This window comes from Temnothorax americanus, unplaced genomic scaffold, assembly GCF_048541705.1.
Source record: "Temnothorax americanus isolate GAGA-0224 unplaced genomic scaffold, ASM4854170v1 Scaffold19, whole genome shotgun sequence".
In the NCBI taxonomy this organism is placed as follows: Eukaryota; Metazoa; Arthropoda; class Insecta; order Hymenoptera; family Formicidae; genus Temnothorax; species Temnothorax americanus.
The window spans coordinates 3,525,373-3,543,456 of NW_027509329.1; the positions used below are offsets into that span (position 1 = coordinate 3,525,373).

The following is an 18,084-nucleotide window of genomic DNA, read 5'->3' on the forward strand; positions in this document are numbered from 1 at the left end:
TATACAATATGCGGGTTCGCTCTCTCGGGTTCTCCACTCTCGCCTCGCCGTCTCTCCGCGGGCGCATCTTTGATATCCCAAATAACATTTTCCCCTTCGGCGGAGCAATCCGATGAAACATGTCCGCAACGAGCGATAATGAACCGCGATATAATACCAGGCTAGCCATCAAAACAGGCTCATCCGCCCGTGCCGCGCCGCGAGGCTGGAAATCCGCTCGAAATAGCATGCGCGGATCATTCCGGAGTCAGGTAATTTTCTGGAGTGTGCGCCGCGCGTCGTGATGTAATAAGCGTAAAGGGGGAGACGAATCTGCTTATTTGCGAAAAATAAATTTACCCGCGTGTATTACTCGTTCCGCCAGAGATAATAAGAGAAGCGGAACGCTCATCGCGAAGATTCTTTCGTTGTTTGATATTCCGACTTGCAGTAGGGAATACTTCTCTCTCTTTCTCTTTCTCTTCCTCTCTCATTTGCGTGCCGCCTTGTCAAAGTGCATAAATTCGCGTGATTGCACGCCCGGGTCGGGCGTAACGGTCTTCCGCGTGTTCGGCGTGCCGATTTTATTTAGGAATGCTCTTTCCTTTTTAGAATCCGTTTTGCTAACGGACATTCCCTTCGGCACGTATTTGGTCGAACGAAAGAGCGTTATCTATTCAACGTAATGAATAAAACTCCATGGCCGGCTAATGGAACGAAATGGAATGTACACGTGTTGTCATAATTATTGTATATAGGATTCTTTTTACAGTCCGCTACTTCGTTTTTTTTTTAGTGCTGCATCTATAATTCGGTACATGACGTTCTATTGATAAAGTATATTTATTCACGTCTCCTGACCACGGTATCTATCTCTCAATAAGTGCTTTAATTTTTATTATTTAATTATATGCGAAATATGTCAAAAAATATTATTTAGATACCGGCGCTGTCATCTAGTCATCCATGCAGTAGATTCGAGAAAATAAGAGAAAATGTTTTATTTTTTTCTTTTTTGCTTAAATAGCCTTAATTACTCTGACAATTTGATAAAACATGTCACTTTTAATTAACTATAATATTTTAAGGCATTAACTATAATATTTTAATGCCTAGAAGGTTACTTTTTGCCACTTTTTTTTGTCAAAAAGCAGTCACTCTTTCACTTTTTTGGTCTGACTGGATGGCAGTGCTGAGATACCCATAGATGCGCAGTTAAATACCTTTACAGAAATCTAATACTGTAAGTGATTATTATTTGACTAGTGATTAATTACTTACTTTTGAGTATTAAAAGCACTGTTTTTAATGTTTTTAATACTCAAAATAAGTAATTAATCACTAATCAAATAAATAACCACTTATAGTATTCACTTATAGTATTAAATTTTTGTAAGGGTATTTTTTTCAATAATTTCTAAATAATTTTTAAATATTATTTTTAAATATTATTTCTAAATATTATTTCTAAATAACATTATAAGTATTTTGGTTTTGCTCATTTATATATTTTTCGCGAATACTCACATTTGCAGGATTTTTTTTAACATGCTGTAAGAAATGTTTTGTTTTACGTATTATATTTTCTTTTACGTCTCGGATTGCATAATATGACTTCTCGTCGCGTGCGTACCCACGCATGTTCGCGCATGCATGCGTGCATTATATATATATCTCTTCTTCTCTCCGGAGAGAACTACTTTTCGACGGTAACGTAGCACGGAAAGCTCAAACGAGTTTCATGGCGACCTATCTTCATGCACCACTTACGCGCCCACCACGCGCAAGGCAAGGTGCATCGACATGTCGATATTATACTACCTGCTGTTACTATCGAATCTCGCGTTTTCCCGCCGCACGGTATATCGCTCGCGGCTGCCATTGCCGCGAGATAAACCTCTGGAAATTGGATTTACATGACGCGGATTAGGATAACCGAATCAGGCCGACTCCCCCTGTCTGTCGCATCATTGGAAATGTATTCCGGGTATTCTCTGGCACGAACTGTACTATCGAATGTGTAAGATACGAAACGAGAAGATACAGACGTCGCGGAGGAAATTCGGCGGCGCTTTATTATCTCGCGTGTCTGCACGCAGCTAAAAGCATTGTTGAATTTTGTACCTCGGACATGACGCCAGATCAAAAATCACGTCGACAAGTCTGATTATTTTCCAATTAAATCGGTACGATTGTCTAGTCTTCTAGTTTTCATTCTTTTCTTTCTCAAGCTTGTATTACATTCATACATTGAAAATGTACGCATTGTCGAATAACAGACGTTTCTTTTAAGAATATTAAATTTTTTGACATAAGGATTTTTGCAGGCAAACTTATTTTATATTCTTATTATTAGATGCATTCACACCGAAAGCAAGTACAAAGAAACTTGCTTTATCGCTCACAAACTCGGTAACTCGGTAACTTCTATACAGGGCCGACGCTTACAAGCTGTTACATGTGGCTCCGCGCTGTACTTTTTAACAATATTAACTTTACGCGATATGATGTATCCCCCGTTTACAATTCCAGCGGAATACAGCGCACACAGAATTCCTCGACAAATTACTCGGGTTCGCCAAGTCCGCCCGTGGACTCTGCGTAAGTCGAGACGGGGAGGGGGGCAGGGAGAGAGAGAAAGGCATCCGTGGGCGTGCTTGCAGCAGTAACGGAGTCCAGCGTCCACTTAAGAACCTTCCCCAGGAATTATTCAACATTAATCGAAACTTACGGAATTCCAGATTATCCGTCGCGTCGTCGGGGCCGCGTCATCGTCGTCGTTGCCGGATATTCGGAATTTCAAATGGACCGTGACTTACGAATATTCAACAGGCACTTCGCACACTCGATGCGAAAGTGTTTGCACACGATATTGTTTAGACAATCGCGCTGCGCTTTCCCGACGTCAGCATTTACGCTGTGAAATCCGATTTTGTACGCGCTGGATATCTTCGCGAAGAAGAAACGGATCGGCGCGCGGCTCTCTTCCTTCTCCATTTACCAATGGATCGCGACTTGCGCGTTGACGCGAAAATCGATGGACTTTTGTAAAAAAAGAAAGAAAGAAACAACACGAAGGGAAGAAAAAACGGATCGTGAAGTCAAGCCTGGCGAACGAGTAGAAGTATATTGTATGGATACAATCTCGATACACATGCACTCTTTCCACTGACAAAAACAGCCCGCGCAATCACGGATAATACTTCGGATAATAAGTGATTTATGGTCAGATCATATACTCCATCGAACTTTAGGGACACATTAAACTTTTATAACGTTCTCAAAAGTATAACGGTCTTTCGTGATACTTCCGACCGCGCGCGCGGAGAACGATCCGCACTCTACTTTGTCGGTAAATCTTCTTCGAGCGAGCGGTGAGGTTTTCGAGAGTCGGCTCTATCCATCAACGTCGCGCGGCGCACACGGCATCCATTTTACCTAATATCCACTAGCGTAATCCGTTTTATTTCATATCAGCCCGCGCTCTACTCACTTAACCGTAGCAGAAATAATTTTTTCCGCGCGCCGCGGCGCGATCGCGGTCGCAGTTAATCATACAAATACGACGATCAATATTGGAATCGATTTCGGGCGCGCGCGCGATTTTACGACCGCGATCTCCATCGACCCCAATTTCGCTTCGGGGGAACGGCGCAAGTATAAGGGCCCGGCATTCCGTGACGACGAAATTCCTTTCCTGTCAGGTCGTCGTCCGTGAATTTACGGGCCACGAAAGTAGTCAGACCCTGAAAAATGCTATCCGCGGTCAAAAATTTACGGGCATGCGATGCGGTTGTTCAGGAAGTGAAAAAGTAGCTCGGGAGAGGCGAAATAGGAATTTTGCCGTTGCGAAATATGTACTGTGTTTTTCCCCCCTTTCCCGCCGACGAGAGACACTCATGCGCGTAATACGTATGATAAATTTCACTCGAGCTGGCTTATTCACCGTGTAATCCGTATTCCCTTACCGTTCGTGGCTTAGGGTTATTTATTAATAAACAATTCCTTCGATTAACTGCAGCAACCTGTATTACTTTCACGCAGTTATTCGTATCTGCTTGCATATGTGTGTTCTATATAGGATAAGCCTAAGTACATTTAGGAGGTGATTCATGGAAAAAAGGAGTTGTAAAATATGGACAACTAACATTTTTTTGTTGCAAGAGCTATATTTTTAGTAATAGTAGCAAAATATTTTGCTATTATTACTAAAAATATGCTCTCGCAGCAAAAAAATGTTAATTGTCCATATTTTACGAGTAGATTTGCTACAGTAGCTAATTTCTTTTCCGTGTTTCTGAGAACCAATTTTGAGACAAAATGAAGGTTTGTCTTTAATGACTTCATTTCGGAGATACAGTGTTCAATAAAAAAAATTAAATACTCTTTGAGTACTCATTACGCACACCGAGTTTCATAAAAAATCTTAACGCATTTCAGAAATATTAAGTGAAAAAATTTTTTTTACAAACGCACTGTATCTCCGACACGAAGCCATCAAGGACAAAGCTTTATTTGACCTTTTCGTCTCAAAATTGGTTCAGGAATCATCTCCTGAATTTTCTTGCTGTACTTAAGGATCACTTTGTATTCACGCTCAGAAGTATAACACTCGGAATATCTTTATGCATGTTTTCGGATTACAGGTGTTTTCACAAGTTGACATACTCTTCAGTATTGGCGGGAAATACTACACAGGGGAACCCATTACCTACACGTACATGGAAGACAAGATCTTCGAGACTTCTCGAAACATCACGATCAAGCTTCATCACCGAGTCGGGAAATTCGTTAAGCTGAGACTGCATTTCTCGGATCGATGGATCATGGTCAGCGAAGTAACCTTTGATTCTGGTGAGTGAATTGTATCCCGCAAAATATTTTGCTTTGTACACTTTTCGTAAAAATGTGGGCACATGTTATCTTTCTGCAAGTCCTTTCAGTAAATAATTCCTCATCAATCTACGTTTTTACAGACATTCAATTATTATTAGAGAGAATTAATATTACACAGAGAACCACAAAACTTTTCCCTTAAAAACAATTCTTTCTCTCTAAACATAAGACAGAGAACCTTTTTAAATGGACAATAATTTTCCATCTTTCTAGTTTCAAGAAAGAAATAATAACGCCTAATGAAATCGTCAAAATGTAAGAAGCGTACCAATTTAGAAAATTGTGCATTATCTTTGAACGCAAAGTCAGCGAAAACGCTAAGGAATTTATGAAACTTTATTCCGCAGTCCACTCACGCGCGCGCACCGTTTGATACAAACGGTACAGTTTAAATTCAATGTTTCCAAATCTCCATAATATGTGATCGAAGCAACTAGGGCAATAGAAATTTATTCGTTCGATGTTTCACGAGCGGGAGTGGGGTGGGAGGGGGAGGAGGAGGGAGGAAGAATGACGAAGTTAAAAAGAGATGTCGCGCGATCCGTCATTTAATTTCACTGAATCCATCATTTCTCGTCCATCCGTCCCGTGACAGCTACCCCCAGCAGGACGTGCGCCGGTCGAAATTCCGGAATACATTAAAACTCTCGAACGAGGATATATTTCCACGCTGATCCGCGCGGCCATAACGGACAAAAACAATGGCCGGGGGGGAAAAAAGAGCCGTGGGACATCACGTATCGCGGCGTAACTAGAGACGAAAATTTCTGCTCGTGACGCGAAATCGTTTCGTGATGCAGGCTTTCACCGTAGTTAGCAAGGACGGCGCGGCGAGAAAGGGATGGCCGATGGAGAATGTATTTTCTTTTTGCGATTCCGCCATTTCATTCCAATTCGGCGCAACCGAACCACCGTAGCCCATCTTCCGCGCTATCCCACTTGCCTCTCTCTCTCTCTCTCTCTCTCTCTCTCTCTCTCTCTCTCTCTCTCTCTCTCTCTCTCTCTCTCTCTCTCTCCGTCTTTGCTCCCTCGACGACCTCGGCTATCGATTGCTGCCTGTCAATCGTCGAAAAAATAAATCTCGAAGTTGATTTAAACCGATACGTGCGGTAATTGACAATGGCTTATCGTATATCTGCCAGGCAGCGATTTCAAAACGGACGGTGCTCGCGGGGTGGAAAAGAGAAAAAGAGATGCATGCAAATAATCTATATCGTGTCTCCTTACGCGGCATCTCTTCCCGGTTTTGACATCACGCGTACAGTAAAGTCGACTGTGATTCGATTTAACGTTCACTTGATGGAAATCGACTTCCCTCCTCTCGCGCGATCGGCTTCCTGAGGGAAAGAAACGCTGCGTGGCGTGAACGTTAAGCCCGGTCTACATAGGCCGCGGTTTGCAAAACGCAAGACACTGAAAACACACGCACAGTTTACATGTCAATCTAACATTTATATGCCCAGAGAGGTTAGATTGACATGTAGACTGTGCGTGTGGCTTGCGTTTTGCGAACTGCGGCCTATGTAGACCGGGCTTTAGACAGAGGGGACGGCGCTTTATCAGCGGAGATATAAATCGCGGGATATTTTTCCATATCGAGTGTGCGCGATTCTCTGAAAAGCGACTTTCGCCTCGTCCCACCGTTCTCGCATTCCGCCTGATTTAACACGGATTCAATGGAAATCGCATCTTACGAGGAGTTTATTCGCATTTTCAGGACGATGCGACTGCCGAATAAAAAGGATTTATAATCAAAGTAGAGTAGATGGAATGCAGGGGACATATATCACTGACATCGTACAAATTGTAAATTGCGCAATGTATTTCGCAGTTATCTATTTGCGCAAAACTATCGCGGGTAATATTACATATAATAGGTAATACATCGCGCATTATCTCAAATAATCTCAAATTGAAATTAAGAACGACAATTCTGGGACAATTCCGCGGGACAGCTTGAATAATAGAACCAAGAGAGTGATATTACGAGAATGTTAAAACTAGGCAATCAGGTCATGATATTTCAATCTTTGAAATAATTCAATATGAGCGAAACTGTACGCTCCATCGATTTACATAACACTCACATTTAGCAACTGAAAAGTCACAAATGTAAAAAAATAATACAGTTGGGTCATCGAACAATTAGGTCAAAACGTTGCGAAGCTGCGAAATTATTCTTTACCTCTTCAAGTCTCTCTCTCTGTCCTATAGTAAAACATTTTTTTTATAAAAAAAAAAGAAAATCTCTGCAAACGAATGGAACAAACGACCATGACTAAACTCCGTTTTTATAGTCGCATTTATAGCCCGCTGCAAAACTCAACTGAAATCAATCTAGAGATATGGTTCAATAAATAAAACGTAAAAATTCATTTTCGATACATTACAATCGGGATTCAGTTTAAGAATTCCGATGAAATTTGTCACAAGACATAGCGTGATTTTTATTTCTCACGGTTCAGTGTTTGATTCTTGAGAAAAGCTCGAACGTATCTACATGTATATATAAATAGTTTTGAATACTGCAAATCAATAATCAATACGCGCTCGGTATAACATGGCTTCTCATTACACGAATACTACGAAAGCGTAAATTATTTTACTAAAACGACATAAATATGATAAATATGATAAATATACCATAGAAAAATCCTCGTAGCGCTGCTCGCCGAGTTTAATTTGTAAAAAAGCGTGTAGTAATTCTACGAGCGATGTCGCGTATTACGATACGTAGCAAACGTGTAGCGGAAACGCGACACAAAGGTGGGAGATCGCGATTATCCCTCATCCTTTAAAGTCACCCTTCAATTTCCCCTGACAAAAGAAGAGCTTTCGCACGGAAACGCATACACGGGAAGCTTTCGCGCAGGTGAGCAAGTCATCGAACGGCAATGACGATACGAAATTTTCGATAAATCCGATACATCGTTCGTGACAAGGGTAACTTTAAGGGGCTTTTATATTGCCAAAAACTTCCATTTATGACAGACCGCTAATGACACGGAGCTCGCTTTTTCCGCTCAATTCGCGCGTAGAATTCTTTGTTAACCGTACCGCGTAACTCTGTATAGACAACATAATAACAACACGAGTTTTTAAACACGTTTTACTATATCTCCGCTGTACTTTTATATATATATATATATATATATATATATATATATATATATATACTCACAGGAAAAATTTCAATATAGAAAATAAATTATGAATAATATGCGAATATGCGATGCGCAAGAAATCCGGATTGATACATCAAGTGTCGAAGAAAGATAGTTTTCTTTATTTGTCTGAGTCATCCCGATATAAAAGCGTTCGTTTAATTAGAAGAATTATATTTGCATTATACATATGTATATATTTGTATATATAAATTATAAGTCTAAAGAGATCACGTACTAATGGCGTTTTTCGAGCGGAAGTAAAATTAACCGAGAGAGAGAAGGTGACTAAAATTCAGAAATGTGCTGAGGAAACCGTAATCTTCGCATTGTATAATGAGAAATTACGCGACGAACTAATGGGAGATAAGAACATCCCCGCTCTTATTCAAGGTATTTACGTACAAAGGGTCGTTTGTCGAGAGGACTTAGCGACGTAGCGACGAGATCATAAAGCGGGTACGAAACTCTTTGGCCGCCTTCCTTCTGCTCCGCGCTCTTTTTTCCACGTCAAAGGAGTATATGCAAAAATGCGTGCCAGACGGCGCTTTTGCAAGCGCATAAAATGCATTGCAAATCGCAATAAGAACAATGACGTTAACATGCAAAATACCCATTCAACAGTTCCCCAACGCGGTCATTACGGTAATTTAATTATCCGATCGATTCTAGTGCGTGTTGAACTACTGGGTATACCGTGTTGTTTGTCTACAACACAAATTGCTTTATAATTAAGAAGAAACTTTTCGAGACCTGCCATACACACCAGAAACAAATAATACAGCAAGCTCGTTGCGGTAACGAACACACGGACAATCAATATTAATATAGTTATACTTCACAATCGCGAATTGTCATCGACTGCGCTTGATAGCGATGAATCTCGTACATAGAAATTTAATAGGAATCATCATTCTCTCTCGTCTCTTTCGGCGACATTTAATCGTGGACGCGCGAATGCGATATTCTCCGAAATATGGATTATAATTGAAAGCCGAATTACACTGATAATGATCGCCATCGGGGAACGTCCGTCATTGTTCAAAGTATCCGTTGATAACAACCTCGGAAGGAGCGTTTTACGGAAGAAACTCGTACGCTTCCGGCGGGATGTACTCATAGATAACTATGAGTTATTACTCGATAATGATGTAACTAGGAAGCTTCCATAAAAGAGCATCCTGCCCTCGTTCAAGATATTCGCGTATAGAGGGTTGTTTGTCAAGCGGATTTGCCAACAAGATCACATGAACCGAGCGAGGGAATCTGAAACTCTTTGCCCCTATAGTACATTCATAATGTTCCTACGCCTTGTACGCCATAATATGCCATCGAAATACGCGTCTCTTTCAGGGCGGGTCGGTATATAGATGAAAGACATTAATGTCATGAGAAGAATATATAGCACAAAATCCATTAATTGATGTAAGAATCAAAAGAGCCTTTTACGGAAAAAAGAAAACTTATATATTTGCTAACAACGTGCTTATACTGAGGAAATTTTATTAACGTTAAATTTTACATGTAATATAACGCTATTGTAGCATTAAAAAATGATAATTTTTGGTGGTTTTTTAATGTCCCGCAAAATATCCCGATTTTTTTCAGAAGTTTAATATTTTAATATAATTTCCGTTTTTTTTTAAACTACATTTTAAAGATTCGTGATGGAATCGATGCATCTTACAAGTTTGGTAAGTGCGACGAATTGCGAAACCTGCACGTTCGATGCAGCGATCCATCGTAATACTGCCTCGTTCAATCTTCGTTTCAACAGTTCGGTCGTACGATCTTTGGTCGAACGATAACCGAGGACCACCCTCGGAGAGCCAGCCCAGCTCGATGGATAATTCCGCGCGAATCTCTCTCTCGTGTACGCAGCGTGAAATCGCATGTGCGTCGAATCGCCCCGAATTCGTTTATGAAAAGGACACAGCCTCGAAAAAGGGCTAAGCTGCGAAACAGATAGGAGGGACCGGCGCGCCGGGAGACAGCGGACCAGCGGAAGACGAAGAAAAATGATACAGGCTAACGACACATCCCACGAGAATGACCGCCCCGTGACGGATGTTTGCAAATTACGACTCGTGTCCGCGAGGGAGGAAATCATATTCCTCGGTGTGATTTCGAGTTCCCTTGTGGATATTTTTGCAAGGTCGCGCGGGATCGGAAGGGAAGGGTTCCGGTAGCATGTCATTATGATATTTCAAACGAATGCCACGTAGCACGACGAACTATGAAACAACATTACGAAGATGTAGGTATCCGTTTCTCATACGAGAATGACAAGACATTTCCGTGATTACCCTCTGATATCACAACTTCTCTCGCGTTGAAAAGTAGATGTAATGGTATCGTGGTTGACGTTATGACGTACCTTTGTTATGCAAGCAGCAATAGTAAACGTGAACAATTATTAATATTTGTTACATGGATTTAAAGCTATATAGATCTTCTTCCAACATTTTCAAAAAATACGGAACGATATAAAATATCTCCAGATATAAATTACATTTTACTACAGTTATCAAGTAAATTATGTCATCAAACTGCGATTCTCCTCTTAATTATTCATTCATGAGGAGAAAAAAAATTTTGTTTCAAACTTACAAATATTTTATGCCTCGAGCATTTGACGAGTGACCCTCTTTATGAGAGAGAGTCAACGAGGACTTTCATCAAATCGGATCCGCGATCCTCGAGACTTATAGATATTCGCGCGGCTCTGTCGCGCCCGAACACAAAAGGAACTCGTTAAAAGTTTATCGACCGTCGTTCGTATATTTTCTCGCAATTTACCGGGCGAGTGATATAGATATCGTCCGATTCCGCCTTGAGAAAGATAGATAATGGATGCATCTCCGGATGCAGTCGGAGGAGAGAAGATAATGGATGCACCTCCCGCGGCCTCTTCCTCTTCACGTACGGGGTCCTGCAAGGATTTCCAACCCCATCACCCGCCCCTTCTCCCCTCGCCCCAATGTCGACAGACATAATTGGACAAAGAAATACGAGGAGACTGGCCATGGATTTCCTCCGTGGAGCCAAAGTCACCGTCTCTTTTTCTCTTCTTTCTCTCCTTCTCTCTTTCTCGCATATGCCACGTCGTTTTCCGCCTCCTCTATCCCGATTATTCAGTCCGTTGTAAAAATGAAATCACCGCCGACGATCGGTCATGCCGGAGGTTTTCTTAAATATTCTAAATATCGTGTCCCCCCCTCCCTGTCCTGATATATCACGAGCTCTTACATCCGGCGATTTGTCGCTTCGAGCCTCGAGCGTTATCGGAGGGAGAACTCCCTTCATCTGGCTAACTTAATGCGCTCTCTCTTCCAGGTAGTCGATTATTAATTGACAAAGGCGGGAGCGACGCGAAAAATGTACTTAAACTTGGCTCGTTAACATTATCCTTATGGACTCCGCCGCTTTGCGTAAAGGCTCCGCGGCGCTCCTGGCGAAGTTAATTTATCCTTATCGGACGGGGATTATTACCGCGTAATTATTCGGCGTTCTTGCGCGACTTTGTAGACCGAAGTATCGTGGCAACCGATAACGCGCGCGCGCGACTAGCCGAGCGCGGAGCCAACGGCGTTGCTTGCGCTTATTTTTAAACAGACAGAATCATTGTAAACTGTCCACAGTTTATCGATCGCAGTGTTTATCGGAAAACAACATCAGCGTTGTTTTGAAACTTTAACTCGCAATGTCTAGTTTTATCCATATTATGCTCTTATTTCATTTTATTGTTCTTGAACGTATTAGTAACGGTTATCTAATTCCCAGTTAAAATACTTATCTCTCGATTAACGGTTTTACGAATATCGTCACGTTATTTGTGTGCGAAGGAAATAGAACGCTGTAGTAATGTCGCGAGTTTAAGGATTAACTCGTGCATAGCGGGTTTCGAAAATACTGACCTACTAACAACCGCATATCATTCCACGCGTTATTTAGCGAGCGAACCGTCGCGCGTGCCCACGGCGCGGTGGCGGCCCAAAAACAATGCTCCAACGCGGTTATCCGATGCCGGAGGAATGAAATATAAAGCGAGTCAGGCGCGAGCGAATGAAAAGCGACAACCGATTGCCGGTGACATATTTTACGTGATCGGAACACCGGCGGTGATCTCGTCGGACAATCGGGCTTATCCCACGTTGCCGAGATCGCCGCCACGATTGAGGTCTCTGGATCGGGAGCGAGGTCACGAGCGGAGTCAAGCAGCTTCGCTGCTGCACCGTCGCGTCATTTCGAACGGTAAATCAACGGGGTTAAAAAAGTAGCGGGGCGATGCCGGCGGCGTGGCGCGGGGTATAGAAACTCACCGAGCACACAAGATCAAGGCGCGCATTAGTTGCATTTGACGTTGAAGCGTCAGCTGCATCCGCGTCGCGTCGCGTTGCGTCGCGTCGTACTACCGCGCACATTTGCATGTGCACCGTGTCGTCATCGTCGTCGTCGTCGTCGATGTCCATGTCTTGTCAGCGTCGAATCCACGCTCGACTAAAGCTGCGTTCGGGGAGCGCGCTATTAGCGCTATTTGCTTATTCTATCCTTGTTCTACACTTGATGAGCGATAAAGATAGAATGATGCAATAGCGCTAATAGCGCGCTCCCCGAACGCACCCTAAGCTGCAAAAGAGACGCGAACACGTGCGATACGACGATGAGTCTCGGATTCCAATGCGTTTTCTCTCTTCTACCGTCGCGTCGTTCGATTTTCTTCATTGTTACTTTTTCCTTTTCTTGTAAAAAGAACACGGAAAGAAAGAAATTTGATGTATTCTCTGACAATGTTTTATGTGCAATATTGCCGTAATTTACCGATCCATCTGTTACGATCAGTTAACATGATCAATCGTAAATCTAGTTAAATACAATATTTGTACACAGTGTGTAAATGGATATGCACTACCGCTCAAAAGTATTTGCCACCCCAGAAAAAAAATAGAAAAAATTCTAGTTTTTTGCAGCAATAATTAAAGTAGAGCTTAATTTAAAGTAGAGATTATTGCATGGCATGTACTCATTGTTACCTTATACAAAACTGTTATGTTATGTTGTTATCCTTTAATTCCTTACTACCTATCTTTATGTAATTATTTTGCGCACGGAAAATCTCAAATAATAAATACATTTTCCGAGACCATCACGTTGATGTATTTAATAAGCCAAAAATCAATTACAAAATTCAGGATACCAAAAACTGTGTAAGTAATAAAAAAACGTGATGGCCACATTAATAAGGCGAAAATTTAAAATGATGTTATTTTCTTGTCGAATCATTGTTTAACATTATTTAAATAACATGTAACTACCTATGCAATAAAGACATGTACCAAATTATTGATTTTTTAATTAACATTTTATTAATAAACTCATCTCTGACAAATTTCTTTAAGATGGCAAATACTTTTGAGAGATAGTGTGTTTATTTTTCTTTCTTTATATATATATTGTTTTGAGATGATAGAATAATCGCAGTACGACGTAATGCTATAATTAAACGGATAATCGATATTGTGCGGGCTTCACAATGCTTTTTAAAATATTTATTCGAGGTAAAAGCACACTTATCGGATGGTTAAATGCTTCCTTTTTTTCGATTTCAATCGAAGATAATGGCAAACTAATCGCCAAGATCATCTTGATATGTTGACACAAATTTGCAACACATATTTCTTTCACTTTTCTGACAACAGATTTGAGTGCATTTTATAATTTTTCTCATATCATAAATGCTTTTTCTCATATTTTAAAACTATAAGCGAAACAAAATTAGGGTAATTATGCAGTATAGGGGAAGCACCTCCGATGACCTTGACCTTGACATATGTTGTCAAGATCACCCTCCTGAGTGACCTTCAGAAGGTTTTAGCCGTCGCTCGTTTTTTATTAAAAAATTATAAACAAAAAAAGTTTCGAAAATATAGCAGTTATTTTAGGTACTGAGATGCATAAACGACTAATATTACGTTTTTCTTTAAAACAGAGAATACTTTATTTCGCGAGAAAGTCGCTGCTTTACCAAAACAAACCATTTAAAGCAGTAAATTGTTGATAATTTGAAATTTTTTTGTTAAAGCAGAGAATACTTTATTTTGCGAAAAAATTGCTGCTTTACCAAAACACAACATTTAAAGCAGTAAATCGTACCTATGTAGGTTAGTGACGCGCTTTAAAAGTATTTAAGTGTTTAAAGCGCGTCAAACCTATATATGCACCTATATATGCTATATTTTCCAAACTTTTTTGTTAATAACTTTTTAACGAATAGCGAGCGACGGCTAAAACCTTCTGAAGGTCACTCGGGGTCATGACCTTGACAACATATATCAAGGTCATTGAAATCGGTGAGGTCGCCAAACTTTTTTTTGTTAATAACTTTTTAATAAAAAACGAGTGACGGCTAAAACCTTCTGAAGGTCACTCAGGAGGGTGACCTTGACAACATATGTCAAGGTCAAGGTCATCGGAGGTGCCTCCCCTATACTGCATAATTACCTATTTTGTTATGTATTCGATACAGTAAACAATACCATATGTTTTATAAATATCAATTGTCAACGTAAGATATTATAATAATAATTGTTATTTTTTTCAGTTGCTAGAGAATTTTTGTTACTAATCTACCCTTGTGAAAAAAATGTTGCTGTAATCCGATTTGATATTTGCGCAAATATAAGCGCTATAGAATTCTTTATTCGCGACTACGAAATCTCTTTTCGATTACAGCACGCATGTGAAAATATTCCGTCACACAACGAATTCCATGGGGATAAGCTTCATTCGCATAAACGCGAATACGAGGATCACAGGGATGATCATTCTTCCCGCATTTTTATCTCTTACCGCCTACAATTCGTCAACATTTTAAACACAAGTTTCTGCATCATCGATATTGGATATCGCAACCGCGCGCGGTCAAATTTTGTGAGATCGCGCGGTGATATCTTGACACCGGCGGCGCAGAGCTTCTTTTTTTTCAATTCAAGTCCACACGACCACCTGCCGGCGCAAAGAATGTTTAATATCAGATTTCATGCGGGATCGCGTCGAGAAAACGGGCCTTTCGTCGGGGGTCGTCCCGCCGCTCCGTGCCGCGCCGCGGCCGTCATGAATGATGCTCGGCCAGCCATCAAACGCGATAACGGCTTTGTTTCCGTCCGGCGTAAATCCCGCCGGAAATTCCGCGACGGAATACCGCACGCGCGCGAAGACTCCGAGGTTGCCTCCGAGAGAGAGCCCATCAGCAACGAAGCTTCTCCGGCGTGGTTTTTCCTTTCGGATCTCCCGTCATCTCTCCGGCTGGTCTCCCTTCGCGCTCCTGCGCACGTTACGCTTCGTCCTTCTAGGTAACCGTCTCGGATCACGACGACGACGACGACTCACAGAGCGCGCGCGTCGGGATTGCATCCAAAGAAATTTATATTCCTGTGGGCTTGGATATTCCAGGATGACTCGCGCGGAAAATCTGGGGACGGGCGACGAGTTATGCTTTCTTTTCGAGAGACGTAGCTCTCCTTTCTCTCTTCCTCTCGCGAAAATAAGTATGCGTACGCCGCGTGCGTCGCGTTTTTCTTAAATTAGAATCTTGCCGCAACGCGATGCGGACGTTCCAACGTTCCTGCAGGAACGTCTTTGCGGGATGTCGAAAGTATGTTTAATATAATTGAAAATAATATGTAAACGCGATAACGCTGGGTATCCTGAAATTGTGACGTACCTCGAAAACGAATTCGAAATTTCTAGGGAATTAAAAGCATGTCAGTTCTCTTTTAGGCGAATCGGCGAATCGGACTTACTAATTAGCTACGATAAAACAGCTCGTTAAACGAAAACTGTCTTAAAACTTAGAGAAACCTCCGATTCGCCCTGTGATCCGATTTACCTCGGTCTACCCTAAGTTATTTGATGGATAGAGTATCATTTTAAAGAAAGATTGTTATTGAATTTGGCGAGAATCGGTGAAGAGATTACTGATTTCTGCTTAAAAAGTGTATAAGATGTAGGACAGACCGAGGCGAATTCGTCACAATCGTCACTATTTTTTCGGTGCCGATTTTTAACAACAAAACAAATAATTTTAGTAAAATGTGGTATACCGTTGTAAAGAGTCAACCCTTGACTACAAAATTTTACGGACATTTTTGGTCTACTTTGTTCAACTGGTATAAAATGAAAACGACAAAAGTGCAAAAATTGAAATGTCAAAATTGCCGTGGCGGAGTCGTCACTCCAATCTTGGACTGAATTTTAAATAAAAATTCATAATTCCGATCATGAAAAATGATAGGATACATTTTATTAATTATTTTTTAAATAGAAAAAATAGAAACATTAATTAAAAACACGATGGCGGAAAATAATTGCAAGAAAAGCGCACACACTTATATGCCCTACACTCGCACAAAACGCACTGTTTCTCGTCAGCTCTATTCTGTCATCTCTGAGCACACGCAGTACATTATTATCCAAGTCCTCGCCCGAATCCGACCATTGTTGCTTCTTTGATTTTGATTTTCGCCTGAAGCCTCCATGATATGGCTTGGTGGCGACTTCGCCCCGGACACAGATTTCAAGTTTGATCGCTCATGAAATAGTAGAAATCAACGAAAATGAAAAGTTTTTACTGGATTTGTGTTCAGCATGCATTACTCTTCAGAATCACATCTCGAGATTCGGAGAGAAAATAATATTTAAAATATTTAAAATTTTTGACGCGCAAAAAATTTTACTTTTGACCTCCGAAAACACGTTTGCTTTAATGAAAATCACAACATGGCATATAATCTCACTAAACTCCGTTAGTCACATAGACACCATAAGTAGTGTTTACAATATTAATGGCGACTTAACACAACATACAGATTTCGAGATAATTGTAGTGACGACTGTGGAGTCGGGGTGGCCCGGGGTCTCCCCTACTCTTCAAACCATTCAACCTTTGTTTAAAACATTTTTTTCTATACGAATTTTTTTTCTATCTTATAATTTCAGAGATATTCAGCCAGAAAGAAAAAAGAACCGATTTTTTCAAAGGGATGATGTTTCACCCCCTAACACGCGTATGGGCACATATAAAAAAATATGCATTTCTTATTTTTATCTAGAGAACAACATACTAAAAGCTCATCAAAATCGGAGAGGAACACTTTCGTAGGTTTCTTTTGTTAGTAACAAAATCGTAATTATTACAAAAATAAAAGAAATAAACAAAAAGTTAATTTCACTTTGAATGAATAAACTTCCAATCATCACTCTTACTTATTTCTATACATTTCTCGCATATAATTTTTAATAATTCATTCACATAAACCTTCCGTACAGCCTATAAAGTAAAAAAAAATATGAAAACACAAATGAAACCATGCTATGTAAATATTACAATGTAACGACATTGAAGTTATATCATATGTTTTAATATGACAGGTTATCATATCAAATAAATATACATTCAATGGCAGAGACACTTATCGTAATCATGTATTTTCTATTCTTCACTGTACAGATTATGTCGCGTGGGGTGTATACTATACTATATCCCAGTCTAGTTTGCAATGTTTTTTTTGTGTAATTACAAGCTGATTGCGAAGTGACTCGGAAGAAGTTAATTATACGTTCCTGGAAAGGTACTGAGAACAGCAGCACTTGCACATGCCATATTCACGAGTTACATAAAATGATTGGGATGGATCCTACATCTCCTACACGTCTGTCGATATGTTGTAAATTATGGCAAAATTTTGTTCTTCAAATTTGAGTGGGGATTAATAAAATATTTCGTTATTTAACAATTTACTAAAATATTTAACGTTGAAAGACGAGAAAGTTGTAGCAATAATGGCTTTCCGTCAAATTTTTATCAAGTTGGAATCGATTCCAAGTTACATAAACCGTCAATAAAATGTATATCGTTACGAGCTTATTAGTCGATTAAGCAAACATCGCCGGCAGCAGAATTTAATTTCTCCTCACATTCAGCATATATCTGCCTGGAAATTATATTTGTTAAATGAATTGTTAGTTGTTATACCAATTAAAAAGA

General features: G+C 40.4%; 1 protein-coding gene across 1 annotated transcript in view; it reads left to right on the forward strand.

Annotated features, from left to right (window-relative positions):
* Positions 1 to 18,084, forward strand: part of LOC143896662 (discoidin domain-containing receptor 2) — a 163,406-nt gene that overhangs the window by 113,656 nt on the left and 31,666 nt on the right. Inside the window, exon 7 of the mRNA XM_077404628.1 lies at positions 4,626 to 4,833. Coding sequence (XP_077260754.1) covers positions 4,626 to 4,833 — 208 coding nt within the window. The remainder of the gene's footprint in view (positions 1 to 4,625; positions 4,834 to 18,084) is intronic.